The 22,606-nt window shown below is 31.0% G+C and overlaps 1 protein-coding gene across 5 annotated transcripts in view; it reads left to right on the top strand.

Annotated features, from left to right (window-relative positions):
* The first annotated feature begins 874 nt into the window (after positions 1-874).
* Positions 875-22,606, top strand: part of Eip63F-1 (Ecdysone-induced protein 63F 1) — a 187,170-nt gene continuing 165,438 nt past the window's right edge. For 2 of the 5 annotated variants that reach the window (XM_085944754.1, XM_085944752.1), the window contains exon 1: positions 875-983. In XM_085944754.1, the coding sequence (XP_085800880.1) occupies positions 945-983 (39 nt within the window). In that variant the 5' untranslated portion in view covers positions 875-944. Of the gene's footprint in view, positions 1,120-10,842; positions 11,092-22,606 lie in introns of those variants that run through there. The other 3 variants (XM_085944751.1, XM_085944753.1, XM_085944755.1) reach the window with 2 other exon arrangements.

Here is a 22,606-nt window from a genome sequence, read left to right as displayed (position 1 = left end):
ATCATCTTTTCATGAGTCCAATATCTAAGAAATGTGTTGTATGGATACATTACTAACAATATAGCAGACTGTAATTATTCGCAAATCTGCACGTGCCATTTCTGGTCACCAAGGACATCGAAGGGCAACGGAAGTAAACTAGACATCGCGAACCCGACAAAACCAGTGAGCTGAATTTTTCAATGGGAAGATAATTTAGTTATTATTAAGTTTAGGTAGCTATTTCTATATATTCCAAAAAATTCTCATCGATTTGCCGGCCCCAAGCGACGCTCAATCAGCCTACCCCCACGGGACGTGACTGTATGTAGACAACCCCTGAGGGCAAGAGAAGACCTGTATGGCTGAACCATGCCACATGAGATTTAAGAATGCTCCGTCAAAGCAACTGGAGAATTTATATACTGGATCGTCCAAGCCGGAGGAAGTTTTTAAAGGACGCCAAAACCCGTCAAGGGTTGTAGCGCCATAAATGACGATGTGCATCAATAATGCATTAATTTGGCAAGGTTTTGTTTTGCATACTTTATAAACAAAACAACCACAATTTATTTGCACATTTCTCTAGTTAGTGTCTCTTAAATTTCGGCGCATAATGGGCGCACATTAACACCACGCTCGCCACCACAATATCATTACTGTTGATATTTAAAATAGACAAGCGAGCAATCACATGACGACCGCGCGGCACGATGCTAGTTATAATTGTTGACGAGATGGGAAACTGAAAAGGAAAAGATCGGCGACTACGCACCAGCTAGCTGCTAGAGACGCCAGACTGAGGCGTCCGTGCAGCGTCGCAGCCCAAATGCGGGGGCTATTTCTACGTTGTTGCCAAACAGAAAGTCCAGATTTATGAAGCATTTTGTAGGCCAGTCCAGATCGGTTCGCCGCCGTTCCCCCATTCTATTTTCTTCTTATTTGCGTCCCGCGTTTTTCTCCCAATGATATTCTCGGCGCTATTCAACACGTTCGAAGTTGAAGTACGTACACACCGTAGAAACGTAGTTTTCTAATTTTATTGTAGTCACGCTAAACGTGTAATAAATATGTTTTTGGTTTAGTGCTTCATTGGCTAGCATGTGTGTGTGTTGGTGTTTTCATCTATCGAAACTGAAAGTAAGGCTTTGCTACATTTCAACACTAATACCATTAAATTGCATTACGACAATTTATATACAATAAAATTATTCTTAATAAATAACACGAATCTATTGATAATTCGCCAATTTGACCCGGAAGTTAGTACGTTACACAAGTTCCACTATTGTATTTTCTCGCGTCATTATTTTTGTTTAAATAATATGCATCAATGTTTACACTTGGGTGAGAGTCCACCTTTCCGAACGTTATGCATAGTATTGGTGATTATTGACAAAGTATAATAATAATAATAATACAACATTATGATTTTCAACAGTAAAATACTACTACGTTTTCACATAGTGGCGTAACTAGCAGCGGCCTCTGACACGGACGTCGTGACACATTTTTGACAACATTTCACCTGACATTCTGTCATTTTCTGTCTAAAATGAAAGACATTTAAAAAAAATATTAGTTGTTTTATCATTTTAACTAGTTATTCTACTTGTTAGAGTGAGGGATGAAGAGAGGGTGCAGCATTATTGTTTGAAAGCCGAAATCAGTGAAATTTGTTATGTCAGTGGATGCATACCTACCTATATGAATTATGATCAAAAGTCTTACATCATAAATATTAAACAGCATTATTTGAGTCTTATAATGTTATAATAGTACCAGTGAAAAATTAGTGGTACTCCTCGATGAGAATTCAATAAATACGTATATGTGTATTAGTCATTACTATTTTTTTCCATTTTAATATGACTAATCCATTCAACAGATGAAACTAGCATAATATAAGCAAAATAAAACTGTTTTCACGATAGAAAAATAATTCTTCGCCAACTTCTTAAAATAAAAATGTCCAAGAATAAAAATTAATATTTACCTACACGTTTACAGTACAGCTGTCGATTTATTTTAATACGTTTATGAAATAGGAAAGTACCTAAAACCTTTTTAAATCAACATAAATCATTAATTTAGAAACAACTATATAGTATAATGATTTATTTTTATTTTTATAAAAGTATCTACACAACATTATTAGATACATATCAGTGAAGAGTGTTAAACCAAAACTATTTATATGTTACAGTGTTTCATTAGTTACCGGTGAATATATTGGGAGTATTTACAACTTAATAAAAGCTCTGTATTATTTATTAATACGTTGTTACAATTATTATGACAGGTATTTTAAATACATCGGTAGGTTTCTAATGACATATTTTGGCAAATGTCCAATTTCATTAATACAGTAATTAAAGCTACACAACAACATTTCTTATGTAATGCCATTTTACAATATTTTAAATTCAGAATTGTAAAGATGCCCGTGTCACCGATAAATGGAACCCTATAATGTGACAGTGGATACTTGGTAAATATGCAGTACTCTATATCAGTGGTTCTCAAACTTTTTAATACCACGGCCGCCGAAATCAGAAAAAAAATCCAAGGCTCCTCCCCAATTTTTTTTGTCTTTAGTGACCAACAGTACTTTATTTACCATTGATTATTATTATATGTACATTTTTATTAACAAAATAAAAATAATTTAATGAGAGGGTTGTGTTTGCATATTTTTATATAATAAATCAATATCCGGTACAATGATTGAAATGCTAATCCGCAGGGTTTGCTCCAAAGTTTCCGTTGAAAGATATGACATGTGTTTATTTTTTATTACCTGTAATGATGAAAATACTGTTTTGCCACAACGGTATGTTGTGGCAAAAGGAATTATGATTAATGCTGCTTTTGCGATTGTCGGATATTCTTGCTATCGCCTAATCCAAAATTCTGCAAGACTTCTTTCATTAAATTCGACTTCAAGGGAATTATCTGATCTAATATCAATCAATTTTTCTCGAGCTGCCCAAGATATATAATCATATTTTAAGGTTTTAGCAAAAAATGGTGTTCTTATCCAATTTGACTTTGGTCTTCATTTAAGTTTGGGAAATATTATCGTCCAGTGATCACGTTTGTATGATTTTTTTAAAAATCAAATACTGAAATATTTCGCGGCTCCCTGGCAGGAGCTCCAGGGCCCTAGTTTGAGAAGAACTGCTATATATCGTAAAACAGCTTGAAGACGACTCGAAATTTACATTTTTAAATGTAGAAATAACGAGAAAATGTCGACACATACGATTCGCGCAGTAATGCAAAAATACCACAAAGCTTTGTACTATATTATTGATTTGGGTTTGACTTTTAATGGTTTTGGCTATGTCGACATCGATAATGTCAGAACATGACTGAACCGACTTCGATAAACCATTAAAAGAAAATCAATCATTAACGCATTTAACTGTCTGTAACGTGTAGCCAATTAGATGAAATGAGATAATGCTTATTTTGTTTGTGTAGATTTACAAAATATACCGATGAATAGGATGATAATATTATAGTCTTTCGTGAGAAAGCGCGTGAACGAATTAAGCTTGAAAAACTAAAAACAATAAAATCAATCCCAACTGTGAACATAAAATTCAATATTTTTTTATATTTTCATTAGAAGATTTTTAACTAATTCATAGTTTTAACGTTTTTTACAATTTATTATTTAAAACAAACATCGATTTCTAGAAAAAAAAAACAAAACTGTGTATATCCGGAAATCCTTTCAATGTATACCTATCAATACTAATTCCGGTATGATCACAATATTGAAGCACAATTTGATATAAATAAAAAGGATTTCAAATTAGACACAGTATTTTTTGTATAAATTAAAAAAAAACAGTAAAAGTATGAATTTGTAAATAATCTTTTCAATACATTACAGAAAATTTAATTTTAATAATAAACATGATCATAAATATTTAATACGTAATATTAAAATGGCGTGCTTTAACGAATTCAGATTTTCACAATCACGATTTTTTAAAAATTGTAAGTTTATCTTTAACTTCAAACAAAATATATATTTTGAATGCTTTCACATATGTATGTATTATTTATAAAACTTTTGTGATTTGGCCAAATTTAAAAAAAAAGTTTATTACCTAAACAAGAAACATTTTATTTACCTACCTATTCATGAAAAATAAAATATGAAAATTCTGTTGGGAATCAGACAGGTACATTATTATATGACCCGCAACGAATCGAAACGCGCTGAATAAAAATATTTAAATTCTTCTGGGACTCTTGAACAATAAACGAAAATTGGTTTTCAATATAAATACGGTTTCAAAAGGTCACACATCACCTGTTTTTTTGAATCGATAAGTAATTATAAAAGTGTTGTGTAATTTTTAAAGAATAATATTATATTATGAGAAGTATGTATCCGTTTTGTTATGTAATGATTTTAAATATTGGACGAGATAATTAATATGGAGATTTTTCAGTTGAAGTTGAACTATTGTGATGCAACATTGTTATTCTGTCGTTTGATAGCTGACCGAGCTACAAGGTTAAAGGTACATTAACATGCATTATACAAATAACTAGTTTCTACCATTTTTCGGCAATCTAAATTCACAAACATTTTACCGGTGTATCGTCTGGTAAAATATCGGCAAAATGTCAAATGGTTTAGTATCGCAGCGGCTTTCGGACAGTACGATAAATATTTAATACAAATTGTTAGCGGTGTGTCCCTTTTTGGTATTTGTGTTATGTGGTAATTAATGTGCAGTGAAAAGTGTTGCTCCTGCTCCTAAAATATAAAACTATATGTATCCAGACCGTAATTTCTTAACACTTTACAATTATATGGTGATACATTAAAATATTTCTTTTATACACGATCTTCGATAAGCCTTGTCACAAGATAGTGTGTAAAATAGAGGACAACATATTATACCAGCACTGAACCTTTATTGAATCGAATTGGTGGAAATATTTACTTTGACTACTATTTTTTACCAAACGTCTTATTTGATATCTATATAGGTTCCTAATTTAAATAATAATTTTGATGTATTTCGAAATATTACTGGACAACTACCACTATAGATTATTTTAATATTTACTTGTAGCTATGTGGCGAAGCTAATGTTTGTACAGGTGTGTAGGAATATATCTAATATATTTGTGATTTTTAATCAAGTAAATAGGCAAGCAATATGTAGGTATATTAAATTATATGCACCAAAGACGTTGTGGAAAACCGAGCACAAAATATATAATGAAGGCTATGATTAAGTTAGCTGTAAGTAATTTCGAATTGTAGATTATGATTATCAGGGGGCTTGCACCGAGGTAGAAAATAACACCGTGAAATAAGTTATCGCAATGAAAAAACACAAAACAATTACAAATTATGTTTCTCATCTTGGTCGTTCCCTCATGGCTGAGTATCGTGACCACATTTAAATATAGTCATCTTCTGAGAGGCCAAGACTTTCCACCACACTCGACCCTCTGATGGTCGATTTGATCGCTCCAGCGCGCCAACTCTCTTCATCTGGTTCGCTTTGCCTGAAGGCTACCCAAAATTATAAGCGTCTCCAAGGTATCCGGTCAATATGTAAAAAAAAATGCAGAATGCGTCTCAGACATATTGTGGAGAGCCGTTCCTTTATCTGCAGTCTCTGGATAATAGACTGCTTCGTCCTGTGCTCTATCCAAGAAATACGAACCATTCGACGCCAACACTACATTTCAAACGCAATGTAACATGTAGGTATATTTTAACCAAACGTCAAAACAAACCAACACTTTGGTTATAGCCGCCGTTTTCCATGTGCCTATGTACAGAATATTTTTACTATGGTTACTAATCCAACCACACTGAAAACTTTTAAAAATCGCCATCAAGTGTCGTAATACAAAAGGTTTATACCTGCTACGAATCCGCTGATATAAACAGGTGCTACGAGTTAACACAATTTAATTATTTTCATAGATCCGGCACATGACATACTATCAATTTTGGTTAGCGAGTTAACTTATAAAATTCAAATTTACTAGATTTTTACCTGTCCAATGAGGTGGATATTTTCCACGGTATGTTTTTTCCAATATTTTACTGTGTAATTGTTTTTTTTCCTACGAACTTTGGTCAATGAATTTTCTGAATTTAGCGTAGTTATAATATATATTATATTATATAGGGTTTAGGACGATTCGGCACCGGGACAACTGGGCCCTACTCAATCGAATGAAATTCTAAAATAAATAGTCATTCGTGAATTATAAGTACTTAAAAAATATATATTCGATATATTATATATTGAAATCTAATTTATTTATTTTACATATACCAAATGAACATTACAAATTACAAATTCAAAGCGTTCACGACATGACATAAAATAAGTGTTAACAATTTTTAAAATAAAAATACAGAGAAATGTGACTTAATAATACTATAAGTAATAAAATAAGAAATAAAATAAATCAACAAAAATAAATGTAGATGGAAGCACACAGAGTGAACTATTAATAGACCCTATCTTAAAAACTTATAAAACAACGTCCACCTAAATTCACCCTCACGTAGGTGGAATATATCAATATCTGAAGCGAGTTCCGACGACAAGAGAATTCTTTTATTTTTATATAAAGCGTAAGGCATAATAATTCTCAATCAGTAATAAAAACATTATGTTGTGCAAAATCAATTAAAACTACTAAGTAGTAGATGGAAACTTATTAAACTTTCTCGTCTACTTTCTGTATCCAATCGTAACGAACGTCTATTTATTTCATTAATGAATGTTATTTCATTCGTCAGTGCAGCGCCCACTTGTCCTGGCGTCCAGTTGCGCCAGTGCCTATATATGGTACAAATATTATGACGAACGAATAATAAAATATAATAAATAATATTTTGTAATTTTTCTACATTTTGTTTTTAACAATAAATTAATTATTCAAAAATAAATTTAAATTGGTTTCATCCGTTGATGTTTTATTCATCTTATTTAAATATAAAAGATACACATTATCATAAAATAGTGTGTAATAATAATATGGTATCCTATAACGAATTCACATTTTATAACGTCTTATTAATAATTGTAAGTTTATCTTTGACTTGAAATAAATAAAAAAAATAAAAATATTTTTCTTTTTAATGTTTTCAGATACTTTCAAATAAATATAATTTTTTATCGTAAATATTTCACTATAATAATGTCGAGATAAATTTTACTAATGGTTTTATAATTGCTTTTAAAAATTCATAAATATGAAAAATCTTAACACCACTGCACACGAACGTACTGAAATATGACTATATTCTAAAACATTAGATCGAGAGGTTTAAAAAAATACTATTTTATGTAATAAAAATACTTTATGCAGTCATCAAATGTTTAAAATAACTATAAAGGATAATAAGGCTTAAAAATTATATAAATAGATTATCCACAACGTTTATGGAATGTCCAGGGTTATGCTCTGAAAATACCATAAAAGCTCCATTTTGATCTACGCTGAGCATGTGGGCCGTTATATTCATTTATCATTTTTATAAATACATACGTATTTATTAATAAAACAATGTAAATTATCTTCTCAAGGTAAATTTAGTATTGAATAGAAGGAGAAGGGTACAATAAGAAAAAAAAACTAAAAACCCGCTACTGATTATAAATATTTCAAAATGTTATTAGATTGCACGTAAATAACGATATAATCAACACAATCAATTTTCCCGCCCGAACGTAAAAACGCGAGAGGTCGTTAGTGTTGTCATTATAATATTTTGGTCATGTCGGCAACGGCGATGGCCGAATATTCTCTGTCAACCGCTTCTCTAAGCCTTATTACTATTCCCTCTAAAGAGGTTTTCCAAAATCAAGTGCGCGTGTTGGCTAGATTGATTATCGCGGAATAAACACGAAGGGGTCATTTTTTATTTGGACTGAGTGGTACACGGTATCCATTGTGTAAGAAAATACATCATCTACCTATCTACTATGTAGGGCGTAGGTAATTATATTATTTTACATATCTTTCTACCAGTAGCGAAGGGTCGAGGTAGGCTGTTAAGATCCGCCATAAATAGTCCACATTTATTACACTTTGTTAGTCATAATTCGTTTTTATTGAACTAGGCTACATACAATTTACATATGGTATTGGTTAGTTTTTAAAAATAAATTAAACCCTGCTTTAACCAAACCATAATAGTTTTGGTATATTTTGGGCGATACGACCAAATTGTGCAGACTTTTTCATTCACACTTATTTGTTTTCGTTGGATTAAGAATACATATTACACCTATTGTTGGTTCATTTCTTTTTAATTCATTAAGTGCTGCCTAAACCAAACTATAATATAGATAAAAAATATTACTCTATCTATAAAATATTCAAAGTTATGTATGATTGAATTGCATTATTTTAGATATTCTATAGATAGACGAGTATTTTTTGACTATTATCTATTATGGCTTAATAATCGCAGGGTTTAATTTAATTTAAAAACTAACCAACACCATCTGTAAATTGTAGTCTTATTTGACTGACTACCTCCACCCTTTGCCACTGCTTTCTTCTAGTGGCGAAGAGTGTTTGTTGGACGAGGAAGCGATGGATAATCGAATAAAACGCACATACTTACGGAAATCAATTGTATTTCGTTTTAGCATTTCACTGCCGTTATTTAATTAAATAGATACATACCTAATATAATATAGGTATATGTCAAAGGCGAGGGTTGGAGGTAAGCTGTTAAGATTAGACATAAATAGTGCACACTAAACTTTGACAGTCTTATTTATTTGTTTTCATTGATCTAATAATACAATTTGCAGATGGTGCTGGTTAGTTTTTAAAATTTAATTAAACCCTGCTTAAACCAAACCATAATAGTTTAGCTGATATGCTGAAAAAAATTGTGCACATCTTTTTTAGTCATATTTATTTGTTTTAATTGAACTAAGAACACATATTACAGATGGTGCTAGTTTTGTAAAATTCATTAGCCCTGGTTAACCAAACTATAATTGATAAAAAATATTCCTTTATCAGCTGTAAAATATTTTTTTACTATTATTTATTCTACCTTGGATTAGGTAACAGCCTACTTTCACCCTTCGCCAATGATATATTATATTATATTATTTTCATCATTATGATACTAGAATCCATCAATTCAAATAAATTTTAATAATGATCTTAAGTAAATAATATATTTAATGTTTATTTATTATATAACACACATAACATCATGACCCGAGTCTCAAAGCAATAGTTTCACACTCAAAAAAATGATTACCTACATACCATAGGAATCGTCACTCGCATATCAAAAAATCATACAACATAAACATATACACAATAATTTCCTATGAAAGGTAAAAGCTCCCATGATTTGGCATCACTAAAACAATTAAAAATAAACCATCAAATGCAATGCATTAATTCGGACACTTTGTACCCAGACACTGTAACACCCGTAATAGGTATAATATACATATTATGTATTGTCAAACCTTCTCTTCGACCATGTCCGATCCTAATCGGATCATATGGGCCTCCACAGAGTAGAGGTTTGTATTAATAGATTTTGTTTTTACGAGAAATGGATGTCAGCCACTTGCTCAACCTATTAGGTCCATACCCTGATCCACACACATATTGAAAAACAATATGTGTACTTGCCAGACCCAGGATTCGAACCTGGGACCCACGGCATGATAGTCCAACGCTTATGCCGCGCGGCCACGTCATTGTCAAGTACCAAGACACAAACGGGTCGTTGGCACGTTGTTGAGAAACTATGGATTACACAAAATTATTTAGTCATTTAACCCATAATTTTGTCGTCGTTTATGTAAATTATAATTTTATGAAAACGTGAAATGACAATATTACAAAAATAAGTTTAGTATTTGTCTATTATTGTGTATTTTTTTTCCAACTTCAAACATTCTTCATAATATGTATATATATTATAGAGTCGCATATTTTTTAATCCATTTTATTATTACCATGATCACTAATGAAAACATAGATTTTACTATCGGTACCCATTTTTGACGAAAATAATAAGAATTTCAAAAAAGTTCAACCCCGTATTCGCTTAAATCTGGCGCGTACAACCAGAACCACGTTAGGGAAATACTGTAAGTATGTCACCTTACTATTAAGACCTCGTAAGTCCGATATTATGGAAAAATGAAGTTTGTTCAAAAAAAATTAAAACATAACAGCATAACTAACGGTATTTAAAAAAAATCACACTAGGAGAATTCCGACAATTCTATAAGAATGAGAAACATACTTTTCTTATATTTTTGTCTTTCAAAATATTGTTTTTATTACATTTTTTCCTTCCCCTCAATATTCTTCTCAAAAAGACATAGAATGTTTTAATAGTAAGGTGACCTTATGTTTCCATTCGTATTATTTATGCTTATCTATCTATAACACAATTACAAAATTTCATTAAAAGTAATCTAAAATAAACATATTATTGCAAAATTTTAGATGAATATATCTTGCCAATTTTTATTAAAGTATTTCGTAGGTTTTAATGTATGCTATGGAATATATATATAATATGGAAGTAATTGCCAATTGTACAATTAAAAGTCATGATTTTTACCACAAAGACACGCAAAAAAAACAATGAAGAAGTATATAATCTATTGTGTAACTTTACAATATTGTTATCAGTGTGAAAAAAAACAAAATATATGATTTGTAATCGCGCGTCCATCTTGAGAATAGTTTCGAGATTTTCCGCTAGAGCCGCTGCACGCCGGGGTGGGACGGCTCAGCAGGGATGGGGTGGGGGCTTCGCGGCCGTTAGCTATTTCGTTTTGCGATTTGGTTTTCAGTAGGTCTCGCTGAAAATTTTGCGCCGGAGTGTTATTTCTCCCGCTGCGTTACGCTCTGTTTCAAAATCGTAAAGTTCGAAGGTGATTTAGTTGGCAACACTGAATTAAGATAAAGCTTTCTGACCAAAGAGAAAACTTTTCAGTGGCCAATTATTTATGCAGTGTTTACATTGTAACGTTTAAAGCTCAGTGTACACGTAAAGGATTTTTGTTGTTTTTAAATAAAAAGTTACAAATTAGTACAAACGTGAGTACAATGACATTGTTTTATTATTTTTTGAGCAGCAAATAAAACTTATCATTTGAAATAAACATAAACCATTTATGTGCACTAAACATGTAATGAGATTAACTTTGAATAGATTTTGCATTAATTTCTTATGTTCAGTTGATTTTTAATTTAAATTACATATTATAATATAATTTGCACATTCTAAAAATTTAATGTAGGCCACAATATTATTTGATAAATATTTTTACTTAGATTTAGAATTTTTAATATAATATGAAAAATGAACAGTTTCCAATACACAAATGTAACACGGAATTACGAGGAAAACAAACTATTTATTGTTTCATAAACTTTATTTCGGTGATATACAGTAATGTATCGAATAGTAATGATAATACTAGATAGTAATAAAAAAATAAAAGACACATAGACTTGTCTATTGTCATTTCATAAAATTGGCGCGAAAGTATCTTTATCTACACGTAGAACACAAACCAATTTCAATATATTAATCTAAAATGATTTTAAATTATTATTGTACAGCTGTAAAACTTGTTTATTATCATTGGAATGTTATACAAGTTTTAAAAACTTATAATGATCTTAAAAGAACTTTAATAAGTTAACTTTTAACAATTTTAGTTTGGCTAATAGACATATATTATACGAATCAATATTTATTATGTCTGCAAAGTTTGACTTTAATAATAATTAATGAAAAAAAACCTTTATTCCGTTAAATCGGACTAATAAATTTTCTAGAAATGATTAATAAATAATTTCGACGTTGAAAAATATTATTATATTAAAAGTGGAATCGATTACAAACAGCTGCTTTATTTAGGTTTAATAAATTGTTGTAGTCTTTATTCTTTCTTAATGACTATTACTTGACATTTTTTTTAAGTATACCTATTCGTATAATATTAGAATGCTGCTATTATTTGCCGTTGTTACGTAGTTGCCTACTTAAAATGAGCCGGTTGATATAATTTAAAAAAGCTATGCTGGTATTTTGTTTAAGCTGATTTTTTTAGCTTCCTTGAATTATTTTGCTTTGTAATCTATGAGTATTTTTTGGCAAATTTATGTTTTACAGAAATATTGTGAATGATACTACTAAAATAATAAAATTTGGCATTAAAAATAATATCACAACAATAATTTATTCTTGGAGTAACCGAGAAAAATACGCAATAAAAAGTTTTAAAACTGTTTTTGATCTATTGCTTTCTTTTCATGTTACTTACTGTTGAGGATTATGACAACTTTGGAAAGTCATCTTTATATCTCTCCAAGGATGTATTCCGTCATCTGAGTAGTTGAAGATATTGAAATGATATATTTTGGAGGCGTGGTTCCTTCCTTTTATTAATTCATCTTGTGTTTTTCCATCTACTAGATCATTATCTTTATCTATCTAGTAAAAATATATTTTACTTAATTTATGAGAAAGGGGGCGTACATTGTAGAGGCAAGATTGGCACCTTCCACTTTTGATTGGTGGTTACAAGATCGAGCACAATTGGCTGAAAAATCTCTATAGTTTGTTTATTAAACCAATGTATTTGTATACAGAGAATATTTCGAAAAGATTGTGCGAATGCACTATCACGATATGGACACAATATATTACAAATGATTTCTCTTTCAGTAGAAATTGAGTTAACGTAATTAAAAAGAAACTTATATTTTACTTATATCGAGAAAAAAAGCTCATCATTATAATACAGTAAAGTTATATTACGTAACAACAATTTTAAAGTATCCATGTGTAGTACAACAATTTTATATAAGTATTAGTGAATATATGAGGCATATGTATCCCTTATCAATCATCGAGGGTGTCAATCTCTCGAGATGTCTCAATGAAATTACTCGCCGAATTTATTATTAGTATAGTCGCATCTTATTTTATATTGGGTGTGGGCTGGTGTCTATGGCCACACAAATAAGTTTTCTGATTCTAAACATAACCACTATGGCAAGTTATATTGCCAAACGAGCTTTCGAATTAGAAGCTCTCCCACTGAAAGAATTTGTCACTAGTCACTTTCAATTCATTATCGGTTGGTGACTGCCACTGCTAGCGAACGTCTCATTGACGACGTAACAAACCAAACTCAATCTGACGTTTTAACTACAGAATAACAAACATATATATTACATTATATTATCAAAGTTTTTTATATGACTTCTGAAGCCAGTTATTTTTATTTGATTTGAGAATGTAACATTCTACATATTCAACATACGTAATTTGAAAACATATCATGCATATACACACTAGAAGAAATCATTTTGTAAAAAAAAATACGACACCCGATTGGACTTGAACCAGTATCTGCTGGATTCGCGCCAGTGTGCTTTTCCAATTAAGCTACGGGCATGTCACTAAATTACGACGATTTAAACTAGTAGTTTTTAAGTTAGTACATGAAATGCTTATCAAATTGCCTTATAATGTTGTCCATCGGTTTTAGTTATACAATTATTATTATTGAGCTTATAAACAATTTATGTAGTATAATCAAATAAATTGAGTATTGATTGATAGTAAAATATATGAATCTTTATTAAATATTAGAATTGTTCAGAATATCCTTGTAATCGAACGTTTCAAACACGTGATATCACACATTGCAATTTTAATAGCTTAAAAATATATCCCATTGATTTATCAGCTTATGAAGCCTTATGTAGTGGAAACGGAGTATACTTACTATTATATACGACTTAGTATATCTATCTATATAGCTATAGTATATGATTAATCGTCTATTAGAAATTGGAACCGACCGTCCTAAAAGGGGAGCGTAAAAACAAAATCGCCCAGACAGCTGAGCATTAATAAGCACCGCGTTTTACACCGCCATTTTATGTAGGTGGCTAAATCAACACAAATGGCAATCAGTATTTCAACATTGACTTTCCGCGAATATTAATGATACCCCGTTGGGGGCGCGGCGACCCGTCAGCCCGCCGTTTTTCCGGTAGATTCCCGCCGGATGCGGAAATCAAGGTCGCTTCGAACCGGAAATCGGATAATTTAGAGCAAACCCAGCTACGTACTTAATTGCCGACATGCAAACTTGATTATGCAACGCCTTTCTATAATATTGTTTGTGGCTAACCACAACGTCTTTGGTTTGCCATTTAATATAATTATAGACTTCTTGACTCACGGTAGCGTATTTGGTAGAAGTTTTGTATCTCGTTTGGAAAAAAATATCGATTTTAAAAGCAGTATTTGATCTAGTTTAAGGACGTAATGTGTAGCGCCTAGTTTCAAAAGCCCCTAAAACGGTTTTTGAACATTTTTGAGTTAGATATGTATTTAGATGGATATTTTTGTTACCTATATTATGGCCAAAGATCGAACTTGATAAAACGCCAAAAACCGTTAATACGTATGATCAAAAATTAGGTTAAATTTCAAAACCCGCTAAAATGGGTGGGTGTGCCTTTCAAATACCCCTAAAATGCAAAGCCAAAATACTCTTTGGAATGTAACGAATAAAAAAATAAATACATAAAGTTCACAGATTTAATAGATATGTTTGAGTTTTTCTCATTTTTCTCAAAACTACCTAAAATCCTTTTTCTCATTTTTCTCAGAACTACGTAAACCCGTTTTAGGGGCTTTTGAAACTAGGCGCTTCATGTATTGACCGAAAAGTTTAAACGCAAAAATAGTAATTAATCCATTGGAGACAGGGTGAACTCTTCAGGAGCACTTAAAAATGCACGCTGATTACTAAAATTGATATTATTATTATTCATTTAATAATTCAAATAAATCTTTTAAATATTTATAGGTACTGAATTCTTCCATTGTTTATTTATATTTTAATCTAACTTTGTGTATCAGTGGAATCAAGAAAACATGTAAAATATAGTTTTTTGGATTGTATAGCCGTTTTTTATACAAAATGACATAGATAAAAAGTACATGATAGAAGTAAAATGATAAAAGAAAGATAATATCCTAAAACTGGACCTACATATAATACTTTTCAAGATATTTAGAAAATTGAGGGCCATTATATATTTTTTACTTTCTTAAACACCTCATACCTACCAAAACTGATTTTGACAAATTTAAATAAAAATAGATTTTATAAATCAAATAATTTTTAAAAAATATATTGGACTGTATATGATTAACATCATAAAATAATAGCTACATCTATTATTAAGTTATTTAATCTAAAAAAACAAAATATGATTAAAATTGACTGATTTTCACCATGTCTTGCATCTTGTAACAGCGTCGCAAATTGGCGCCGATGGACGTATGAAAAAAAAATATAATTTGAAAGTATCGCATTTTTTTTGGGAAACACTGTACTTACCTTTCGATATGTTTTAAAAACAAACAACTAAAACATTAGCCAGGTTTAAAAAAAGATTATTATACTAAAATAAACAAACAATGACATAAATTTGGGAATTTACAGAAAATGCGCAAATTGTTTATGTCGCAGACAGGGCCGTAGTTTTATTTTAGAATAAATTCACCGCCGACATAATCTCTCTTGTAAAGTATGTAATTGCGACGCATTCCTCGAAAATTATTATCTTTATATTATAAAGTGTGAGAAAGATATATTTTTTTGAAACGTTTTTTATTATTTTATACTAGTGAACTTTCCAGTCGTTAGGTGGGCGACACACATATATAGACACGTATAAATACACTCACACTGCGAGTATTATAAATCCACTTCACATTTGTCGAGCGATACATCGTAGAAGTTCTTTTTGTCGTATATTATTATAGGTAGTCGATACATATTTTCATTGGTATAACGCCTTTTATAACAATGTATCACTTAGTTATAATATATTATGGTCTGTGTGTATCGAGGCGTACCTAAAGAAAATTCATAGGTCACCCTGTACGGAAATGTCAAACAAAGTTGCTACATGCGAATTATTACGGCCTCTTTACAAATTTCGGCCTTCGTTTAGTAAGCACTTTGCAAGTCGATTTCAATATAAATATTATCCTGGGTATTAAAATGTAAATTCAATTTGGGGAATTTTACATTTTTTTTGGTGGAAAAGCGAACGAGTTTTGAATTTTTAAAATATATATAACGTGACAAATTATTGATCAAGCATTTAAGCTACAATACGTATGCCTGTTAACTATGTACCTAGTAATGAGTAGAAAAACCTTATATCCTATGTGAAGATATACTACGAGTAATATAATATAAAGCATAGTCCATTCAGCTAATTACATTCATGAATAGCTATTATCTCAATCTTTATTCGGAAGATGGGGGAACCAAGAGAAAATGAAAAGGGCAACCAAAAAATCCAACGATCTAATAAATCAACTGCTTAATTTGAAAACCAGCTAACTGCACTTTTTACCAAAAATAAGATTTTGATGGCATTTTGTTATAAAGCATGTTTTATATGCTCACGCTAATTTTAAAATTTCTAAATCTATAAATAAATGCATTATCGTTCTTCACACAAAACAGCAAATTTTGCAGGTGCTAAATTTCCAATATCATAAATTTTCTTTATATGTAAAAAGGTAGCTAAAATAGTGTACTAAAGCCTCAATTACATTGAGCTTCTTTACGAGCTGTTTATTGGCGAATTTACAGGCAGATAATAAATTCGCCAACAAACAGCTCGTAAAGAAGCTCAATGTAATTGAGGCTTAACTCATAGTGCAGCTTATTTGTAAAAAAAATCCAAGTGTACTTTTGGAATTAAATTCCGCTCGACAGTTACATTATTAAGCTTTTTCTCCTTCCTGAACAATTTGTCCAAATGGAGTTAGCCGGTTTGCAGATTAAGTAGTCGAAATGCTAATTGAAATATATTTTACCTAGCTGGGAATTTAACCTAGGACAATAATAATTGTAATGAACCTTTTTATACTCAGAAACTAAAAAAATATTTGTGATAGTGGGTAGCGCGTCAAAGGATTTCTTATTGGAAACAAAATTTTCAGCTTTGAAGAAGTTCACGAATGCTTGTGAGAAAATGAGCCAAAAACTGATATTTTAGATATTCTACACATAAGTAATGCTGAAACGAGAATCTAACTTATGCTAACATTTTCTACGGCTTCGCTAGTTGGACTACCGATACGCTAAATCAGCCAGGGTTGCCTGCAGTGCACAAAATACCATATAAAACAAGCAAATGTAGGTAGCCTTTATCGTAGAAGCATTACCCGTTTAATATATTGAAGTAAACGGTTGTCAGGTCTCAAAGTTCAAAAGAAATAATTACAAGATAAAAAGAACCTTTTATATACAACGTTTTTAAATTTTCTGTTTAATCATATAAACTTGTCTTGACTAGCAACAGTGACGATCAAAAAAATTTGTACTTGATAGAAATAATATTGAAATGTCATTTTGACATTCATATTGATTTCCATAGTAACGCACGTATATATTAATAATTTAGTTGCTAGGACCCCAGACCCCTAGCAACCAATAATAGTGGATTGGATTACGGATTTCTTCCGAAATAACTTTTCATAGAAAACAGAATTAACTGAAAATGAATTCTATTCTACTTAAAGATGGCTAAAAGTATAAAAAAATGTATTGGTATCGTGTTCTAATATATTCTAAAAGTTGCAAATGTCTAGCTAGTCGGGAAGTTAGTTAAAAATCGATCGCAAGATTTGTACCGGATAAACAACCACCGGACAAATAAGAATACGACCTAATAAAAACGTTGTAAAAAACAACATAATTATAACAAGCCTTTGTTTGAATGTATTAGTAACTCGGATACACTGTACTGCAATGCTAAACTGTAATTACTGTAAAGTAAAAGACAGTGTTTTTAGTTTTGGTGAAATGAGATCCCAAGTTTTAGACTACCCTTTCTCCTATACTATATAAAATTATTGGATTGTTGGACATATTCTCTAAATAGACAGCGTATATTTAGAGATGATGTCAAAATAATTCAATAATTTTACATAGTATAAGAATGAAAGGTAGTTTAAAACTTGGATTCTCATTTCACTAAAACCAAAAACATTTTCTTTTAGCAGGGCAATATATATATGCGTATATGAATCCTATTAGAGACAATAGCTATGCTGATTAAAGAATAAAAATACATATATCTGTACATTGTTGGTAGTTTTAACATATTATGAAATGCCTTTAGGTTATTTAAATTTATCTTTATTAAGAAGGTAGGCTTTAAGTAATCGCCTAGTATTGAGTCTTCGCCACTGCCAAATTATTATTAATATTATAGGAAAAGTAGGTATAATACAAATTCGTTCATTTAATATTATAGTAGATTTCCACAAACATTTAATAATATGTAGTCGATATTATTGAAGTAATAATTCTTTGTTATAAAATATAATATGCAGTAGTCAATGAATATAAAATTAAATCGAATCTGCGGAAACATCTTAAGAATGCCACGCATAGCGCTCCGATGAAGTCGTCATTCTGCGTATTTTCCGATAACAAAGCATACCTACCAACGTTTTAAAAATTCTCGTGAGTTTTCCAATTCTGTCGACTGCCATAATCTAATTTCCTCCATACATATTGCTTGTTTATCTTTCGCAGAGTATTACACGTAATAATAATACGAAGGCAAATTCACTTCGTTTATCGACGAGATTGGCTCTTTACGAAACAAGTACCTACTCGGGAAATATGATAGGCAAAAATCTTCCACGTGATTGCATTACAGATTTGAAATTTTATACATACTTAATATTATATTGTTTAATATCTTTGACGTGGATTTTTATGAATGATCAATACAGGAATGTGGCTCGATTGGAATATAATATTATATAATAAACAATTTCTTTTATTCAACGAATAATTAATTATTCACAAGATTTTGAGAATGTAACATTCCATATATTGAATACACATAACTTGGCAACACCACGGATACCCACTAGAAAAAATCATAATTTTAAAAAAATACGATGCTCGACGGGATTTGAACCCGTATAACCACTGGTATCGCGCCAACTGTGCATTAACCAATCATAATTGACACTACGAGCCTCCTATATAATTGCGACAATTTAAACTAGTAGGTTATACATGAAATGCTTATCAAATTGCGTTATTATTGACTATCAGTTTTTGTGTATTAAATCAAGGAATATTAATTACCTTAATTACTTAAGGAATATTAATTAATTAATTACCCGGCTCTCGCCAAATATTTTATTTTAGTTATAACGTCTACTTGAACTTACTAACAATTTTTAATAAACCATTTCTTTTATTCAACTAATAATTCACAAGATTTTGAGAATGTAACATTCCATATATTGAACATACAGAACTTGAAACAATAGTAAAAGTTATTGCATTGTAATATTATGATCTCCTTCATTTTTGAGTTACGTATTTGTTTCAAGAGGTTTAAATCTACTCTCGTGAACATTGGTTCTATTGAACTCATTAAAATAATTTTAATTCATATTCAGATTGTATGTCATTTATCATCGTCGATAAGGTTTTATTACAGCAATAAAACCTATTTTATATGAGGAATTTGACATTCATATCTCAATACGATAATATTATAATCTGAAATATGAATGTTATTTTATTACAACTGGAATAATCACAAAATATGTATGTATAATAAATACAAATTATGTACCCAATAGTAAAGTTATTGTTTATGGAAAATATAGCAGAATAAAAGTTAACATCAAAATGTACAATCACTTGATGAAATAGAATAAAATTGATATTCAGGACAGTATTTTGTCAAGTTTAAATTTTTATTTAAGATTAAATTAAGTGCTGCTAGGGGCATCTACTGACAGTATTGCGAATCATGTAATTTAATAGAATCTACGGAAAATGTCATCTACATTAAAAAGTGTTTTGGTTTATTAATATTTATCATGAAATTAGACGAAAGTCTTCAGAGTATTATCAACTTTAATGATTGAAATGTAATGTGACAAACTTGGTAAGTTGTCCCGAATGTGTAGGAAATATTTTTGAATAGTTAATGATTTCAATTTTAGTTTATTAAATAGTTAATACAGCTTTCTTAAACGGATTTAATTATTCATTAAATAAATTAAATTGATCATTAATGAAAATGTAGCAATCATACCACTCAGCATTAAATGAGTGACACACTTTAATATGTATGTTTTGTGGTTAAAACAAAACAATAGTGCGATAATGATCGTCAGCATTTCCTCAATCATAACTAGATCAGTAGGGTCTGTTATGATTTATTAATTGCGAAAATATCTCTTGTAATATATTTACTGAATTTCTATAAATTAGAAGGATAGTCTATGAATCCTCACTCACTCATCGAGTCCATCACGACGACGTACTACTATTGTTACGAGTCCTTCACTCAACATAGTCAACCATCATACCACTCGAATAAAAAAGACTCTCTGTTCATTAATATAATCAATCTCTTAATCACATCGGTCTCATTAGTATATCATTACCCGCGATTATAATCTCATGATCTTTATTATTGTATTCATGTAAATGACAAATCAATTCGCACCTCGAAACTCCGACCAACAACGCCTTCTCTCCTCTACTTTATCATCTACTACCAAAACAATAATCGAAAGTATTATATGTAATTGAAACAGTTGCCACATTTTGATGCAAACATTAATTAAAATGCCATTGATTGGATATCTTATTGCCATGACCTTATTGTGGAGCAAAGACCCTTTTAAAATATTTCATTTCCACTAAATGACGTAGTAAATCAAACATATTGGTTTTTTTAAAAAGAAATTTCCAGTTAGGGGCTGCGAATTTCCATACGTACGAAAGCTTTTATTCAAGGATACGCCGTTCATATGAGATTATTTGCATGTAAATAGTAAGCACGAGATTGAAGAATGCCTACTTCTCCACGATCGAAGGCACATTTCTTGATGTGCGTCGGTTTTCTTTTATTACGTAATCAACGTTTCGCTTCCTCTGATTTCCCACACGCAATCTTTAGCGTCTCAAAAACATGACGCTTTGGTTTCAAATCACCACAGTTTCTTGCCGTTTAAAGTATGTAATCTCGATGCTTATTGCGATGTGTAAACACGTTATGATTTTACAGCAATAAGGGTGATACATGATTAGTCGATTATATAATGTCATCTCTTCGAATAGCTACTGCCAATATCAGTTTGAAGGGATTCAATTCCTCCATGATAATAATTTATTATGCAACGAGTGGCCTAATATTGAGAATTATTCTCAATCTTGGGCTGCTTATTACAGTGTTATCAATTTAGCGTTTTTATTGCTAGGTCTGGATTTTTTGATGACGTAATATCTAGTTATAAAAAATGCATCTGTAGATTTAAGTCACACAGGCATTAACTTTATCATTTTATGATATCGCAAATGGTTCATTTCATCATCATCAATTTAAAAGACAGTTTTTATTTTTAAGTTGGACTCTAAAAACTCATGGCTTTGATAGTGAAAGTATTTTTTGAGTCTGGCAAGGAAGATTATATTTTTAGGCATGTCTATAAACAAGGTCTAAAGTTTGTTTTTGAAAGGATTTTTGAGGAACAAGAGCTATATTTTTTTTGTTTTTTCATCGAATCTGGTGTATTTTTTATCGAAGATAATTAATAGGCAACCCTGGTTTATTATCTGTTTAATTTTTTCTCCAGCTTTTTATACAGTTTTTATCCTGTCCAATCCAAATGTCCAATCCGTGTTCCGAAATAACGGTCCGATGTGGCAGCTTTCACATTTATTATATTTCGATGACGGATATTCTGTGGATGAGCGGTATATATAAATATTATGGTTACCAGATCGGAACGTCATTTCGGATCACAAATGTCGGACGTTCGAATTGGACATTTGACAAACGGTCTAAACTTCCAGCACTTATAAACAATACATTATATTATTATGTGGTTTCTATCAGTGGCGCACCCAGGATTTTATATTGGGGGGGGGCCCAAGGAGGATAATGTAAATTAGTCCCATAGGATCTTTTTCTTCACAGCCTAATTTCTCGTTTATCGACCTTTTGTTTATTGCACTCGGTGTACCTTCACCATGGTCCCCACATCCTGAAACGCTAGGATATTTGGCGGGCCCCCTACCTACCGCGAAGATTAAAGGCAGTGTGAAACACTACATTAACGTTTTTCAAATTGTGTTTTAGATCAAATTAAGGGTACTCATACCAGTGAATTAATGGCGATTTTTAATACATCTACTTTAATAATGGAGCTGTCGAGTATCGACACATAATAATCAAAAAATATATTGCACAATTATATAATTGAAAATGTTCATGGTCATGAAGTATAATAGCGCCGCAGGCGACTTTTTTACTATTAAAGCTAATGTATGATGTGTGTTTATCACACTTATCTGGTCAACCCGACACGCCGGGCCCCCCACAGCCCGGGCCCCCAGGCTAGAGCCCTGTCAGCCCTCCCCAGCCATTACCTAGACCACTCCGGAATTCGGGTGGACACCGAAAATTTTTTGACAGTTCCATTAGGGATTGGGTTTCT

The sequence above is a fragment of the Rhyacophila brunnea genome, unplaced genomic scaffold, assembly GCF_057557595.1.
Source record: "Rhyacophila brunnea isolate RB1 unplaced genomic scaffold, BYU_Rbru_1.0 scaffold_17, whole genome shotgun sequence".
NCBI classification, from domain to species: Eukaryota; Metazoa; Arthropoda; class Insecta; order Trichoptera; family Rhyacophilidae; genus Rhyacophila; species Rhyacophila brunnea.
The sequence above is the reverse complement of the archived record's forward strand: the minus strand, read 5'-3'. Positions and strand labels throughout refer to the sequence as shown.